At 46.3% G+C, this 18170-nt stretch overlaps 1 protein-coding gene across 3 annotated transcripts in view; it reads left to right on the top strand.

Moving 5' to 3' along the window:
• LOC141917859 (E3 ubiquitin-protein ligase KCMF1) overlaps positions 1-18170 on the top strand; it is an 80667-nt gene that overhangs the window by 38826 nt on the left and 23671 nt on the right. For 2 of the 3 annotated variants that reach the window (XM_074811469.1, XM_074811471.1), the window contains exon 3: positions 16926-17065. In XM_074811469.1, the coding sequence (XP_074667570.1) occupies positions 16926-17065 (140 nt within the window). The remainder of the gene's footprint in view (positions 1-16925; positions 17066-18170) is intronic. The other variant, XM_074811470.1, reaches the window with a different exon arrangement.

The raw sequence follows: 18170 nt of genomic DNA, 5'->3' as shown, positions 1-18170 counted from the left end.
TCCTTCTGACCCTTCTTATAGATGGGCATCACATTGGCCAGTTTCCAATCTGTCGGGACCTCCCCGGTCAGCCAGGACTGCTGGTAAATGATGGAAAGCGGCTTGGCAAGCACCCCAGCCAGCTCCTTCATCACCCTTTGGTGTATCCTGTCTGGTCCTATAGACTTGTGTGTGTCTATGTGATGCAGTAGGTCACTGACTATCTCCTCCTGGATTGCAAGGGGGTCATTCTCCCAGTCTCTGTCTTCTGGCTGAGGAGGCTGGATTCCTTCAGTACTAGTCTTGTTATTAAAGACTGAGGCAAAGAAGGCATTAAGGACCTCAGCCTTCTCCTCATCACTCGTTACCATGTTTCCTCCTGCATCTAGCAGGGGATGGAGGCTCTCCCTGGTCTTTCTTTTGCTACTGACATACTTACAGAAACATTTCTTGTTGTCCTTGATTGCTGAAGCCAGGGTAATTTCCAGCTGGGCTTTAGACCTCCTGATTTCCACCCTGCATAGCCTCACAGCCTCTTTGTAATCACTGTGAGTGGCTAGCCCCTTCTTCCAAAGGCTGTAACCTTTCCTTTTCTCCCTGAGTTCCAGCTAAAGCTCCGTGTTCAGCCAGGGTAGTCTTCTCTGTCACCGGCTTCTCTTACAGCACCTGGGGACCGCCTGTTCCTGTGCCATTAACACTTCCTTCTTAAAGAGTGCTCAGGCTTACTGGACTCCTATACCTTTCAGGACTGTCTCCCAAGGGCTCCTTTCAAGCAGGTGCCTAAACAAGACAAAGTCAGCCCTTCTGAAGTCCAGGATGTCAGTTCTGCTTAGCCCTCTCCTGGCCTCTCTAAGAATAGAGAACTCTATTATTTCATGATCGCTGTGCCCTAGTCGTCCTCCAACCACCACATCATCCACCAGTCCTTCTCTGCTCACAAAGAGGAGATCCACCAGGGCACCTTCTCTGGTCGGTTCTCTCACCAGTTGCATCAGGAAGTTGTCTCCCACACATTCCAGGAATCTCCGGGACTGGTCCCGCTCTGCTGTGTTGTATTTCCAGCAGATGTCTGGGAAGTTGAAGTCTCACACAAGAACAAGGGCAAGCGATCGTGAGATTTCTCCTAAATGCCTATAGAATATTTCATCCACCTCTCTGTCCTGGGTGGGTGGCCTATAGTGGACTCCTACTACAACATCTGCCCTGTTGGCCTTCCCCCTGATTCTAACGCAAAGACACTCTACCCTGTCTTCACTACACTTGTACTCAAAGCAATCATAACAGTCCCTATCGTACAGCGCCACCCCCCCACCTCTCCTTCCTTGTCTGTCTCTCCTAAAGAGCTTGTAGCCATCAATTGGCGCACTCCAGTCATGGGAGACATCCCACCATGTTTCTGTAATAGCCACAACATCATAATTTTCCTGTTTCATCATGGCTTCAAGCTCCTCCTGTTGATATCCTCCTCCTGTTTGTTACCCATGCTGTGTGTGTATACATGCACTTCAGATGGGCTGGTGTTTTGCCCCCTTCCCCCTTCAGATCTAGTTTAAAGCTCTGTCAATGAGCCCAGCTAACTCCTGCCCCAAGATCCTCTTCCCCCTCTGGGACAGGTGCATTCCATCTGATGCCAAAAGGTCTGGTGCCCTGTATACCAACCCATGAGTGAAAAATCCAAAGCCCTGACGGTAACACCAGTCTTGGATCCACAAGTTCATCTGTTGAGTTCTCCTGTATTCTTCTTCATCCATCCCCCCAACTGAAGGGATGGAGGAGAACACAATTCGTGCCCCTGACCCCTTAATCGCTTTCCCCAAGGACCTGAAATCTCTCTTCATTGTTTTAGGACTTCTCCTAGTAATGTCGTCACTACCTACCTGAAAAACCAGGAGAGGGTAGTAGTCCTTGGGTCTCACTAGAGCGGGGAGTTTTGCCTTGAGGTCCTTGACGCGGGCCCCAAGGAGGCAGCAGACTTCCCTTTGAAGCGGGTCTGGTCTGTATATTGGGCCTTCGGTACCCCTCAGAATGGAGTCACCCACTACAATGACTCTTCTGGGGTTCTTTTTAGAACTGGTTTTAATACCTGGTCTAGAGCGACCCAGCCTTGGTGGACCTTGGTCTTCCTCCTTGTTTGTCTCATTTCCTTCCTCCTTCTCTTCTTCACTCAAAAGTTCCAGGGCCCCGAATCTATTGTGAAGGGACACCATGGAGGGTGAGGGAGGTCGGGAGAGGATTTTCCTGCCTTCCTGAGTGGGGACCTGTTTCCAGCCTCCCACATCTCTTAGGTCCCCTCCTTCTGCCTGGTAGCAAGAGGATGAGGGATTACCTGCCTCGTTTGGAGCCTCCATTTGCTCCTGTTGCTTTAGGGGTGCTAGGGTGTCACTCCACCAATCAATTTCCCTTTCACACTCCCTAATACTTATTAATCTCTCTACCTCTTCTTTGAGTTCCGCTACGGGGCTGAGCAGGTCATCCAGTTGATTGCAGCGCACACAGGTGTTATCACTGGTGCCTTCTGACAGGCTCAGACACAGAACCAACATAGCCCTTAGGGATATGGTGTAGTTGGGAACTGTCAATGTTAGGTTAATGGTTGGACTGGATGATCTTCAAAGTCTTTTCCAACCTAGGCGATTCTGTGATTCATGAAATGGTTGAGTTTAAAATTTTCAGTGTAATGAGAGAAAAAGGACAGCAGAGTTGCTCCCCTGGACTTCAGGAGAGCAAACTTTAAGCTATTCAGGGAGCTATTTAGCAGAGTACCCTTGGAATCTGCTTTTGAGGGCTTGGGAGTCCACAAGTGCTGGTCAGTCTTCAAGAACCATGTTTTAGAAGAACAGGAGCAGGCAATTCTACTGTGTCAGAAGTCAAGCAAGTGGGGCGGAAGACTAGCTTGGCTGAACAGGGAACTCCTCATGGGGCTCAAAAGGGAAGAAAAAAAAAAAAAAGTATGATGTCTGGAAGCAAGGTCAGGCTTTGCAGGAAGATTACAGAGCTGTGGTTCGCATATGCAGGGACAAGGCACGAAAGGCCAAAGCTGAACTAGAGTTGAAACTGGCCAGTGTTGTGTCAGACAACAAGAAGAGCTTTTTTAAGTACATTAATAGCAAGAGGAGGTCAAAAGAAAGCATTAGGCTGATGCTTGTTGAAGATGGTCACCTGACAAATAGGGTTGAAGAAAAAGCGGGGGCATTCAATGCATTTTTTGCTTCAGTCTTTAATAATACTGACAGACCTTGGGCTGCCCGGTCCCCTGAGTTGGAGGACTACGAGTGTGGGAACAGTGACTTTCCATTTGTGGGCACTGAAATTGTAAGGAACCAGCTGTATCAGCTGAATGTTCACAGGTCCATAGGGCCTGATGGGATTCATCCCAGAGTACTGACGGAGCTAGTGGATGTTATGGCAGGATCCCTCTCGATCATCTACCAAAGGTCTGGGGAGGTCCTCGCTGACTGGAAGCTAGCCAACATTACTCCACTTTACAAGAGGGGCGTGAGGGAAGACCCGGGAAACTACAGACCTGTTAGTCTAACCTCAGTTCCTGGAAAAATTTATGGAGAATCATACTGGGTTCTATTGAAAGGCATTTAAAGAGCAATGCAATCATCAGGTGCAGTCAACACGGGTTCACAAAGGGAAAGTCCTGTTTAACTAATTTAACGTCCTTCTATGATTAGTGGGTGAAGGGAAGGCAGTGGATGTAGTTTTTCTGGATTTCAGTAAGGCTTTTGGTACTGTCCCTCACAGCATCCTTCTGGACAAGTCGTCCAAACTGTGGGATGAGCAGGTTCACAGTGTGCTGGGAGAAGAACTGGCTGAATGGCAGGGCTCAAAGGGTTGTAGTGAATGGGGCTACATCTGGCTGGCAGCTAGTCACCAGCAGTGTTCCTCAGGGCTCAATCCTAGGGCCAGTCCTGTTCAATGTTTTTATCAGTGATCTGGATGCAGGAGTTGAATGCACCATTAGCAAGTTTGCTGATGATACTAAACTGGGAGGTGCTGTTGACTTGCTCAAGAGACAAGAGGCCTTGCAGAAGGTTCTAGATAAATTGGAGCATTGGGCAATCATCAATGGCATGAAATTTAACAAGAACAAATGCTGGATTCTGCACCTGGGACGGAATAACGCCAGACACAAGTATAGATTGGGAGAGGAGTGGCTGGAGAGCAGCCCTGCAGGAAGGGATCTGGGGGTGCTGGTCGACAGCAGGCTCAATACGAGTCAGCAGTGTGCCCTGGCAGCCAAGAGGGCAAACCGCAGCCTGGGGTACATCAAACACAGCATAACCAGCCGGTCAAAAGGGGTGATTATCCTGCTGTATTCAGCGTTGGTGCGGCCTCACCCTGAGTACTGTGTGCAGTTCTGGGCCCCACAATTTAAGAAGGCTGTTAAGGTACTCGAATGCGTCCAGGGGAGGGCAACAAAGCTGGTGAAAGAGCTGGAAGACATGTCCTATGAGGAGCGGCTGGGGACTCTGGGTCTGTCTAGTTTAGAGAAAAGGAGGCTGAGGGGTGATCTCATTGCTCTCTACAGCTTCCTGAGGAGGGGAAGTGGAGGGGGAGGTGCTGAGCTCTTCTCCCTGGTATCCAGTGACATGATGTGTGGGAATGGTTGAAAGCTGCATCAGGGGAGGTTCAGACTGGACATTCGGAATGTTGTGGTTTAAACCCTGCTGGTAGCCAAATACCACACAGCTGTTCTCTCACCCTCCCCTGCCCCAGGGAGAGAATTGGAGGGGTAAAGGTAAGGAGACTCAAAGGTTGAGATAAACAATTTAATAATTGAAGTAAAATTAATAATAATAATAGAAAATACAAATGAGTAATTGTCGTGCTTTAGGCCCAGCCAGGGTCTGAGACCACGCGGCCCCTGCCCCTCCCCCACAAAGGGAGTGAAATACAAAGCCCCGGGGCTGAGATAAGGAGAGGTTTAATACAACAGTGCAACAGCGACAAAACAAACAATAGCAATAACAATAACAGTGATAACAATGAACAGAGCAAGATATCTACCAATAGAGCAGTGAGAACAGAGAGATCGCATAACACACGCGTTCAGCGATTCTCCCGCACTCCCGTGCTTCAGCGCACGGAGGTGACGTCCGCATGGTATTGTATAACCCGTTTAGAGCTTCTCCCCACTGCTGGGGAAACTTAACCCTATCCTAGCTAAACCAGGACATAATCCACCCTTTTATTCTATACTATCTGCGTCACGTCCAGCTGCCATTTAGCAATTAGCATTGACAAAGAAAAATTAACAAAAGCACAGTATAATTCATGGTGTGTTTTCACCCACAATCAAGTCCCCTTGTGGCACGCATCGGACCTCTCCATCCTTCTGCATCACCCACCAGGTGCACCCAGGTCCTCGAGCAAAAACAATCCCGTGGATGGGTTTGCCTTTGCCCGGCGCAGGACTAACCCAGACCATTTTTCCCAGCAGATCCCTCATGCGCACCACAGGGACTTTATCCCCGTCTACAACACGTGGAAGTTTTGACTGAGCCGGGCCAGCTCGATTGGCAGATCCTCTTGTGTTGACTAACCAAGTGGCCTTTGTCAGATGTGTGTCCCAGTGTTTGAAGGTTCCACCCCCCATTGCTCTCAATGGAGTTTTTAACAGTCCATTGTAGCGCTCGATCTTCCCAGAGGCTGGTGCGTGGTAGGGGATGTGGTAGACGCACTCGATGCCGTGTTCTTCTGCCCAGGCATCTATGAGGTTATTTCAGAAGTGAGTCCCGTTGTCCGACTCAATCCTCTCTGGGGGGCCGTGTCGCCACAGGACTCTTCAAGGCCCAGGATGGTGTTTCGGGCGGTGGCGTGGGACACTGGATAAGTTTCGAGCCACCCAGTGGTTGCTTCCACCATTGTGAGCACGTGGCGCTTGCCTCGGCGGGTCTGTGGCAGTGTGATGTAGTCGATCTGCCAGGCCTCTCCATATTTATATTTCATCCATCGATCTTCATTCCGCTGGGGCTTCACCCGTTTGGCTTGTTTGATTGCAGCACACGTCTCACATCCGTGGATGATCTCTGCGATGGTGTCAATGGTGAGGTCCACCCCTCGATCTCGAGCCCACCTATATGTTGCATCTCTGCCTTGGTGGCCCGAGGTCTCATGGGCCCACCGGGCTATGAACAGTTCACCTTTACGCTGCCAGTCCAAGTCCACCTGAGCCACCTCGATCTTAGCAGCCTGGTCCGCCTGCTGGTTGTGTTGATGTTCATCAGTGGCCCGACTCTTGGGTATATGGGCGTCCACATGGCACACCTTCACAACGAGGTTCTCCACCCGGGCTGCAATGTCCTGCCATACTTCAGCGGCCCAGATGGGTTTGCCCTTGCGTTGCCAGTTGTTCTGTTTCCATTGCTGCAACCACATCCACAGGGCACTTGCCATCACCCACGAGTCAGTGTAGATATAGAGCCTCGGCCACTTTTCTCGCTCAGCAATCTCCAAAGCCAATTGGATGGCTTTCACCTCTGCGAACTGGCTTGATTCACCTTGTCCCTCAACAGCTTCAGTGGTTTCTCGTGTGGGATACCACACCGCAGCCTTCCATCGTCAATGTTTTCCCACAATGTGACAAGATCCATCAGTGAACAGGGCATATAGATTCTCCTCCTCTGGCAGCTCGTTATATGGTGGGGCCTCCTCAGCACGTTTCACCTCCTGTTCTGGTGACATCCCAGCATCTTTGTTCTCTGGCCAGTTTATGATCGCTTCCACTAATCCTGGGGGGTCGCGGTTCCCTATTCGAGCCCGTTGTGTTATCAACGCAACCCATTTACTCCACGTGGCATCTGTTGCATGATGTGTGGAGGGAGCCTTTCCTTTGAACATCCATCCCAGCACCGGCAGTCGGGGTGCCAGGAGGAGCTGTGTCTCAGTGCCGACCACTTCTGAGGCAGCTCGAATTCCTTCATACGCTGCCAGTATCTCCTTCTCAGTCAGGGTATAGTTAGCTTCAGAGCCTTTGTATCCCCGGCTCCAAAAGCCTAGAGGTCGGCCTCGGGATTCCCCATCTGCTCTCTGCCAAAGGCTCCAGGAAGGGCCATTCTCCCCGGCTGCGGTGTAGAGCACGTTCTTAATCTCCTGCCCTGTCCGGACTGGCCCGAGAGCTACTGCCTGGGTAATCTCCTGCTTAATTTGTTCAAAGGCTTGTTGTTGCTCTGGGCCCCATTTAAAATCGTTCTTCTTGCGGGTTACGTGGTAGAGAGGGCTCACAATCAGGCTGTAGTTTGGGATGTGCATCCTCCAGAACCCCACAGCGCCCAGGAAAGACTGAGTCTCCTTTTTGGTGGTTGGTGGGGCCATGGCTGTTATCTTGTTTATCACCTCCATAGGGATGTGGCGACGCCCATCTTGCCATTTTATTCCTAGGAACTGAATCTCCCTTCCAGGCCCCTTAACTTTCTGTTGCTTGATGGCAAAACCAGCCTTCAGGAGGATTTCAATTATCTTCTTTCCTTTCTCAAAGACTTCCTCAGCTGTGTCCCCCCATACAATGATATCATCAATGAACTGCAGGTGTTCTGGAGCCCCACCTTTCTCCAGTGCAGTATGGACCAGTCTATGGCAAATGGTGGAGCTGTGTTTCCACCCCTGGGGCAATCGATTCCAGGTGTACTGGATACCCCTCCAAGTGAATGCAAACTGTGGCCTGCACTCTGGTGCTATTGGAATCGAGAAGAACGCGTTAGCGATGTCAATCGTGGCGTACCACTTGGCTGCCTTCGACTCCAGCTCATACTGGAGCTCTAGCATGTCCGGCACTGCAGCACTCATCGCTGGCGTCACTTCATTCAGGCCACGGTAGTCCACGGTCAGTCTCCATTCGCCATTAGGTTTTCTCACTGGCCACATAGGGCTGTTGAAAGGTGAATGAGTCTTGCTGATCACCTTCTGGCTTTCTAGTCGATGGATCAGCTGATGGATGGGGACCAGGGAATCTCGGTTAGAGCGGTACTGCCGCCGGTGCACCGTCTTGGTGGCAATTGGCACTCGCAGCTCTTCAATCTTAAGCAACCCCACCACCGAGGGGTCCTCTGAGAGGCCGGGTAAGGTGGACAATTGCTCAGCCTCCTCCAGGGCAGCTATACCAAAGGCCCACCGGTACCCTTTTGGGTCTTTAAAGTACCCTCTCCTGAGGTAGTCTATACCTAGGATGCACGGGGCATCTGGGCCAGTCACAATGGGGTGCTTATGCCAGTCCTTCCCAGTTAAGCTTACTTCAGCTTCTAATAGGGTCAGCTGTTGGGATCCCCCTGTCACTCCGGAGATACAGGTGGGTTCAACCCCACTGTAGCTTGATGGCATCAGGGTGCACTGTGCGCCAGTGTCTACCAAGGCCTTATATTCTTGTGGTTCTGATGTGCCAGGCCATCGGATCCACACCTTCCAGTAAATCCGATTATCCCTTTCCTCCACCTGGCTGGAGGCAGGGCCCCTCTAATCCTGCTCACCATCACTCACTTGATCTAAGAGTGACTCCTGCAAGAATGACTTCCTGGTCCCCTCAAGAGGGTCAGGCATAACGTTGGCCATTCTATTCTGTCTGGGGGATTTCCGACTAGACACTGGAGCTGCATCTCTCTCGGAAGACTCCCCTTTCATGGTGGTCTTCCCTTTCAGTTGCTGTACTTGTGCAGCTAGGGCGGGAGTGGGCTGTCCATGCCACCTCCTCATGTTTTCCCCATGGTCGCGGAGGAAGAACCACAGGGTGCCCCGTGGTGTGTGTCTTCCACTGCCCTTCTCTTGGGTGGGGAAGCGCCTGCTTCTAATGACTGAGACATTGGCCCGTGCAGGTGGAACATAGGACATGTCCTGTTCCACTTTCTGGAGCCTCTGAGACAGTTCCTCTACAGCTGAAACCAAAGCATGTTGGGAGGAAGGGAGACTTCCCTCATATTGCCGGACCTGGATAATCACTTCGTCCACTGTCTGAGTCTGGGTGTCTCGCCACCAGGACGCTACTGCTAATGCTTTGGAACGTGCTTCTGGTGCACTCTGCAGGAACTTCTGCCACATCAGCTGTGTGCAAGGGGCCTGATCTGGATCCATGGGTGACTGCTCATCATTCAGATCACCATAAACCGTATCAAACACAGCCAATTCCCTGAGATTCAGAATGCCTTTCTCCATGTCGGTCCACTTGCCTAACCAACGTAGGACATCATCCTTGTAGGGGTACCTCTCCCTCACACTGAGCAGGAGTTGCCTCCAAAGGCTGAGGGTTTGAGCCTGTTTCCCTATTGCCTTGTCAATGCCAGCCTCCCTGGACAAAGATCCCAGCTGATTGGCCTCTCTCCCCTCCAGTTCCAAAACACCAGCTCCACTATCCCAGCATCGGAGCAGCCAGGTGCAAATTTGCTCGCCTGGAAGGTGGCTGAAATCCTTCCGCATATCTCGCAACTCACTCAGGGATAGAGATCGGATGGTTACTTCCGGCTCTTCCTCCTGCTCTTGTGATGGGCCTGGTTCATCATCACCCTGTACATTGCGAGGGGATTTTTTGGTATATTTGGTTTTCTGTATTGGGGCGACTGGTACTGGCACTGCCTGTCCCCCTGGCCCAGCTGCTGTACCAGCAGGCTCACTTTCAGACCCTGCAGCCCCTTCTCCCCCTTGAGGGCAGTGATCAGTATTAAGGGCGATGCGGTAAGCATGGGCAAGCCCCCAGCACATTGCAAGGATTTGTGTCTCCCGGGATTTGTCAGATTGGCAGCACACCTTTTCCAAACACTCCACCAGTTTATCAGGACTCTGCACTTGTTCGACAGTGAGATCCTAAAGCATTAGGGGTGACCACTGACTCAGGCACTTGCTCATCTTCTCCCACACACCTTGCCATTTATAACTATCTGCCCCCGGGGCAGGTTTCCGGGTGGTGCTATTGTTGGAGAAGTACCGCATGGCCCAAAACAAGATCTGGCAGACATTCAGAAAGCATTGTGCCGCAAACACACTGGCCTGGGTGCTCCAGGGATAGCTGAAACTCTCAAAAACCGAGAGAATCTCTTCCCCTGGCTCACCCATAGAGGGGGTGAGACCCCTAACAAAAGCCCAGGCAGCAAACAGGTACCAGTTCACCCCCACAAGCAGTAATGCAAGCCCATTATAAGCAGACAGTAACCAGTAGAGCAGAACAAGACCCTTGATACATTTTCCACCGAGAACAAACACCAGCACTGGGAATGCACAATGGATATAAGGATTAATCCAGCCCCACCACGCAAGCAAGTTGGCCAGCATTGCATCGTTCCTTATCAAACAATACAAATGAAGACAGAAAAATTGCACCTAACAGATTGCTCTAACACACCTTCTCCTTTTGTCCTTATCTCAGCCCTCTCGTGCCCCACGTTGGGCGCCAAAAGTTGTGGTGGTTTAGCCCCTGCTGGGGTCTGAGACCACGCGGCCGCTGCCCCTCCCCCACAAAGGGAGTGAAATACAAAGCCCCGAGACTGAGATAAGGAAAGGTTTAATACAACAGTGCAATAGCAACACACAAACAATAACAATAACAATAACAGTAATAACAATGAACAGAGCAAGGTATATGCCAATACAGCAGTGAGAGCAGAAAGATCGCCTAACACACGCGATCACCGACTCTCCCGCGCTTGGGCGCCAGGATGTGACATCCGCATGGTATTGAATAACCCGGCTAGAGATCCCCCCACTGCTGGGGAAACTTAACCCTATCCTGGCTAAACCAGGACAGTAATGCACAGTGCAATTGCTCACCACCCACTGACTGATGCCCAGCATGTTCCTGGCTAGTGATCATAGAAGAGAGAAAATCCCAAAACCACAATCCTGGAAGAGAGCAAGTGAGCTTCCTGGCCAACCCTTCTCTATATAGTGAGCATGATGTTAGATGATCTGGAATATTCCGTTGGCCAATTTGGGTCCCATGCTCTGGCCGTGCTCCCTCCCAGCTTCTTGTACACCTGCACATGGGCAGGATATGGGGAGTTGGAGAGTCCTTGATCTCTTAGCAACAGCTGAACACATCAGTGTATTATCAACATTCTTCTCATACCAAATCTCATACTGAATCTAAAACACAGCAGTATTCTAGCTACTAATAAGGAAAATTAGCTCTATCTCACCAAAACCAGGACAGGAAGCATTTCTTTACCGAGAGGGTGGTCAAACACTGGAACAAGCTTCCTAGAGAGGTGGTCAATGCCCCATGCCTGTCAGTGTTTAAGAGGCATTTGGACAGTGCCCTTAACAACATGTGTTACTGTAAATCTGGTCTCAAAAGAACCCTGTACAACCTCATTTCAAGTTTTAGAAGGCAGGCATTCTCTTTATTGCAGCACTGGATGCACAGGGGATCAGTCCACCCAAAGTGCATGCCGAAAGACAAGGGCACACTTATTATATACAGTAAAAGAAATGAATATTCATGTCATTTCTGAGAAGTACACACCTATTTCCAGAGGATCTAATGCATATGTTAATACATTGTGCAAGCATACTAAAATTTGGGGAAGGGTCTCTGAGGGGCTTCCATGGGGGTTTTCAGTGGTGGTCCCTAGTGGTTGCTGAAGAGGTGTGTCTTGGTGTCCTTTCCATGAACTCTGAGTCTTTCTTTCATTCTCAGCTTCCTTATCTTTGGTTTCCACAGGTGTCTGTTGGTTTCTCTGCCCTCCCCAGGATGTACCCATTACAGTTGCAAAAATTATGTCCTTGGGTGCATTCTTGTCTGAGGCCCCTTACAGCAATTAGCACCAACTGCTTGCAGGCATCAGCTAGCAGGCATCACGTGCTTTAACTTGGTCAGCTCTGAATTGCTTAGGCAGTTGTACTAGATGATTGTTGTAGGTCCCCTCCAACTGAAATTGTCTATTCTATTCTCAATCTGCTTGAAGAATCAAGCCAGGACAGTGGAAGAAACTATGTAGTGAAGTAGGGAGGGGGGCTGATCCAAAAGATTTTACAACTACTTCCAAATTGGTTTCTTTGGAGTATTGGAGATGTTTTTGTATCTATAGCTTCTTTAAGGAAGAAGAATTAAAAAATATATTCTTCTAGCATTTTCATGTGGCTTAATACTTGAACACTGTTCCCTTAGAACCAATGTTAGTAAGAGAAGAAAATGGTGAAGCTTGGCCCTTCAACAAGACTTTTTGTTTTGTTAAATCTGGAACAGTATGAGAGGAAAGCACATGACTGTATTCTGAACTGTAATAAGGGCTAATGGCAGAGAAGACCAAAGTACAAGTCACCTTGTTGATTTATGCAGCAGAGTAAAATAAAGAACGTTTATAAATGTCTTCTTAGGCTTTAGGAAGGTTTATGACTTCATTCTGAAAATATTTATGCCTTGTATTACAATCCTGTATGGAATGTAAGGTAAGAAAGAGTATGTACAGTGTGGTTAAAAATCAGATGTCTAGAGTAGGTGTAGTAACTTTTTAAAGGGCATTTTATAAATAAAGAGATAACATGACTTAGAGGAACATAGCGGAATTTAGTAGATAAGGAAAAAATATAATTAATGCTGAAATTTAGTCTAAACTTGTTTCAGACTTGTCAGGTTAGCTGTTCTAGTGAAACTAAAAATCATGAAACAAAAATGTACAAGAAGGTTAAAGGGAAACAGCAGTGTAAAACTAAATGGAAAAAATATAGAACTAGATGGCGATCTCATTTGCCATCTACGGAAGTATGAGTGGGAAATAAGATTAAAGAACATTGGGAGGAAAACATCTGAAGTAAAAACATAGAATGGAAGACTGTTAATGGAGGTAGATGTGTGATGACTAGAATACATTTCCATTGACAAAATTAACACATTGCAATGCATGTGTCTTCACACATGCAATGCTTGCAGTCAGAGTTGAATAAAAGGTGCAAGGCTGTGCATGTGTGAAGACTTTTATAATGGGAATAAACCTTGTTCAAGTTTTGGGTTGTGATGGGGCAATGAACCAAGTAGATTCTCCTAGGTGTCAGAGATAGCTTGGACTTCTAATGAAATTAGCATGCAGTTGTATAACTCTGTAAGAATACTTGCCATGTAAACCCAGTACACCAGGATTTGGTAGCAGGGTGGGGTGGGGGCTGTAGGGGGGTGCCTTCTGTGACAAGACACCAGAAGCTGCCCCCATGTAGGATAGAGTCAATTCCAGCTGGCTCCAAGACAGACCCACCACTGGCCAAAGCTGATCAGTCAGCAGTGCCAGTGGTGCCTCTGTGATAAGAAAGGGTAAAAACCACTGTGCAGCAGCTGTGGAAGAAGAGTGAGAAAAATGTGAGAGAAACAACCCTGCAGACACCAAGGTCGATGAAGAAGGAGGGGAATGAGGTACTCCAGGCTCTGGAGCAGAGGTTCCCCTGCAGCCCATGGAGGATCACATCAGAGCAGATATCCACACTGCAGCCTGTGGAGGACCACACACCAGAGCAGGCTTCTGGCAGGAACTGCTGCCTGTGGAGAAGAGCCTATGTAGGAGCAGGTTTTTCTGGAAGGGTCTGTGGCCCATGGGGGGCCCATGGCTGGAGCAGTCTGTTCCTGAAGGACTGTACTCTGTGGAAAAGGACCCATGTTGGAGCAGTTTGTGAAAGACTGAATCCTGTGGGAGGGACCCCTACGCTGGAGCAGGGAAAGAGCGTGAGGAGGAATTAGCAGCAGAGATGAAGTGTTATGAACTGATTGCAACCCCCCATTCCCCATCCCCTTGTGCTGCTCAGGGGGAAGGAGGTACAGGAATCATGATTGAAGTTGAGCCTGGGAAGAGGAGGAGGGTGGGGGGAATGTGTTTTTAGTTATGTCTTTGTTCCTTACCATCCTGTTCTATTTTTAATTGGCAATAAAATAATTTTCCCCATGTAAGAATCTGTTTCGCCCATGACAATAACTGGTAAGCAATCTCCCTGTCTTTATCTCGACCCATGAGCTTTTCCATCTTATCTCTTCCCCATGTTCTGTTGAAGAGGGGGAGAGTGAGAGTAGCTTGGTGAGCACTTGGCAACCAGCCAAAATCAACCTGCCACACCTGGTCAATTATTATAGTGCTTAGGAGCCTTAAAATGCTGTGAAATATATACCAATGAGAAGTTCCTGGAGGGGCTTTAATCATGGCCTTGAATTTCCAGAGACTTGGACCAGTATTGAACTCATGTGAGACTGTTGGAAATGAATAAGAAGCACTAGTGACTTCCAGCTTCACCCATGTTTGTGTTTATGAGCCTAGTTGGCTCACTTCTTCTGTGAGTCAATGCACAATCTAGTATTTCTTCTGAATGAGGGAGGTGGAATTCTGAACAGTGGCAATTGTATTGTTCTTCAGTTCCTAGAGTGATGCTGGGAAAAGATGCTTGTTAGACATAAACTTTAAAATGCTGAATGGGCGCAAACATTGGTATGCTGCCATAGAAAAGGACAGAAAGCATTGCAATAGGTCTATTTAAAGAATAGGGACATGCATATCTAGTAGTCTCTGTAGAAATTATACTTTTTGCTAGAGCAGCATAGAAGTTCAGAGCAAACTTCCCACTTTTGTTGTTCCTGAAAAAGAATTGCTGGCAGCGAGCCACACATTCTACATTCTAACCTGTTAGGATGCTTTATGATTTGTATTATCTGGCAGCATGTTTTCCTCACTGTCCCTGCCATTTTCAAGGGGTTAGACTAGACAAAGAAAGTAATAATACCATTTTCCAGAAAAATCATAAGAACTTACATTGTGTTACTTCTGTTTAAGTCCCCAGTGTAAGTTCAGCTCAAGTGCTTATAGATTACAAGATCAAAACCCTCCAGCTACCTTTTGCAAAAATGTGAGCTGCTTCCATGAAGTTAAGCTTCAAAATGCCAAGTCTGAGGTCTGGATAGATTGACTAGAATTCAGCTTGAGGCTTTACCAGTCTTAAACTATTAGGAGATGATCCATTGTCTTGCTAAGTCAAGTAGTGACAGCTGCATTAGGTGTTGACAACTGGGCATCAAATCAAATCCTTTGTAATCTGCATCATTGCCTGTGTGTGTTGGTATCACTTTGGTATGTGGTATCAACAACAGAATGTCCAGCTACTGCTGGATGAATTAACTGAATCCCTGCCATGGGGTCTCTGTCAGACCCAGCAGTGTTTCCAATTCTCAAGTAGTTAGCCCAGCAAGCACTACTTAGCTCTGTAGCTGAACACTGAGAAAATGATGTATTTGTATGAACTAAAACAGAGAACACACTGTTTCTTGCTACTGGACATGGCTATGCTCTGAGATATTTCAGAAAGGTTAAAATATTGATGTGATATATGGAAGCAATTGGCAACTTTTCTCAGACTCTGCCAAACTTAACGTTTTACTCTAGCAAACGTGGCTCTTGTGCTGCATTTTTTTTTTTTTTAAAGGAGGTTTCTTTTAAAGAGTTCTAAATAAGATGAATAGAAATTCTAATTGTTAGGATTACATCATTCAGTAAAGCAGGACAAAAAATGATGTTTGACAAAATGTTAGAGTCTATATGAATGATGTAGCTATATTATTATATGTCTTTATCTGAGTATTTACAAAGGGGGGGAGATATAAAGAGGTATACATTGTTTCTTTATGCTTTTGGCAGGGTACCTAACCAGAGGGCTTGGGAAGCTTTTTAGCTAGAAAATGTGAAGCAAAACAGAAGATGCAGTAGCTTTAAGGGTAATACTATTCTCATTAATGAAGCTTATTGATCAGTGTTAAAGTACCACCTCAAAAAAAAAAAAGGGGGAGGGGAGGGCAAAAAGCTTGTCGGCATTCAGTTTCTTCAGCTTCTTAGTTTGAATATTAATATGAAATCAGCATATTACTTGTATGATGTTACCATTTTTAGTTTACATATATTAAATTGAAATGAAGTTGTACTTGTATGAAAGTAAGTGTTATTAAAATTCCTCTGTCTTCTGTGTAACTTCTTAAAGTAATATGTCTCCTTGGTCTACAAGGACAAATTGTTACACTTAGTTCTGTATCAGCTCCTTGAAATACTGGTTTTGTCTGAGGAATGCTAGTGTATTTCTGAATGAGTGCCAGGAGGTTTGCAACCAGAGAGAAGAATGTGCTAGCTCTGTGGTTGATGAAGCAAAACTGTTCTTTTTCTTTTTCACTGAGATTGTCAGATGTCCTAAAGCCACTTCCTTTAAGAAACACTATAGTTTCCAAATACCCTTTGGCTTGAAATCTAATTTGGTATGCCATCAAGTCCCCTTTAGAGAGGGTTCTGAGCCTAAGCATCATCTTGGTGCTCTTCCTCTATAAGTAGTGAAGGAAACTTTTCCTGGAGCGATGCAATTTAGTATGAATTTAGCATGGTTTGTTAAATTTTCATGATCAGTTTGGCTCATGTTAATTGCTAAATTAGCAGCTTAAGGGGGGCAGCTGCTTTGGTAGTCAAGAAGTGCTGAAGTATTGAAACTGGTATGTAACATCTCACTCCTTTTGCTTCACTAAAATTTCCCCTTATTGTTAAACGCTGGTTCAGCTATGGAACCAATATCAACATATGGAATGCTGGTGTCACTGAGGCATTTTAAATTATGATATTTAACATAGATTTGCTGCAAGTAAGGCTGTGAGAGCACAGTGCATCTACAGTGATCTTATCTGTAGTACAAGCTCACCTATGGTAAAAACAAGGATGGGGGAAAAGCGATGATTTGGCAGTATTATCAGACTTTGCTCTTCCTGAATATTAGAAAGTTATGTTGTTTGCTAGTGAAAATTGTGTAGTCTGTCTATTCTTTTGGAAGTTGAGTCATTGAACAGCTTTATAATATTGGCTTATGCACTTTGTGCAGAATTAAAATGTTGATTTTTATTAAATAATGAATTGATTTGACAGTGATTACATGCATATAGGTGTATATATAAAGAGGTTATATAAATAAAATAATGAGCTATGCTGCTTGAAAATAACCCCTCCTAAAACATCATCTTTTCCCAGATTTGTATTATGGTGGAGAAGCTTTCTCTGTAGAGCAGCCACAATCCTTTACTTGTCCTTATTGTGGAAAGATGGGTTATACAGAAACATCTCTTCAAGAACATGTTGCTTCTGAACATGCAGAAACATCAACAGAGGTGGTAAGCCAATTCAGCGTTGGTTTTCAATTACAATGAAAGTATATGAAAATTTCCAGAAAATTAGTATATTTTTTGTTCTTGAAGTATGTGTTCATTTAAATGCTGACTAGGAAAGTATGTACCATACATACATACACACTGTGCTGGTGTTTTCCCTCTGGACTTCTTGAGCTACTAACAGTCCCCAACTCAACAATTCTATATCTGCCCACATCATCACCTTTACCTCTCTACAGACTTTCTCACAGCGTGCTCTCAGCAGTCTGAATCAAGGTTATGCAGCTGAGTCCTTGGATCATTGGTACGCAGGTCACTAAATCCTGGTGTTACAGAGAGGGTTAAACCCTTGTAAAAATAAATAGCTTTTAAATATACTGACTTTTTATAAAGTGGCCCTTGCTGTTCCCCTTTACCACTTGATTTTCCTGATGATTTCAACAGTAGTAATTGGTGCAGAGCAATTATACACTGTATAATAGACTACTGGAACAATTGTTTTGCTTCTGTTTTTGTCAATAAGCGTTCTGATCTCAAGTTTTTATATCTAGATGTTACTGTTGCTTGTGTCAGAAGGTCTGAAATTTTTCCAAAATGTGAGGTGACTTCTTGCTATGTAAACAATAAAATAATAAATAACTTGGGTTTTGATGCTATTACAAATGGTTTGTTCTCAACCTTCATTACAGTGTTGAGAAACTACATGTTTGCACTGCTTAGTGTTCAGACTACTTTCTTTTTAGGAAAGTCTGTAGCCCTGTTTTTAGATAGCCCTGTTTTTAGATTTCCCTTTATGGTGCAGGGGTATGTTTTGTATTTATTTTTAAAGCTCACTTCACTAATTCAACAGTTATGTGTGTTTAGCAATCCTAGGTTAAATTTTTGACCAAGAAGTTTGGGTATCTGTCCAGTAGTGGGGGATATATTCATGTTTGTGTGTGAATACTGTTTATGCCTGAGGAATGTATGATTATAGAAGGACATTCAGGGAACTGTTGTCTAGTTATTTTTGCTGTAGATTCCTATAAAAATGTGCATGCTTGAGGAAAATTACTAAAATCTTAATAAGTTGTGGAGAAATGACTCGTGATTTTGAACTTGTTTGTTC

Source organism: Strix aluco, chromosome W (genome assembly GCF_031877795.1).
Source record: "Strix aluco isolate bStrAlu1 chromosome W, bStrAlu1.hap1, whole genome shotgun sequence".
NCBI classification, from domain to species: domain Eukaryota; kingdom Metazoa; phylum Chordata; class Aves; order Strigiformes; family Strigidae; genus Strix; species Strix aluco.
Note: the sequence above shows the minus strand (reverse complement) of the source record. Positions and strands in the feature narration are given on the sequence as shown.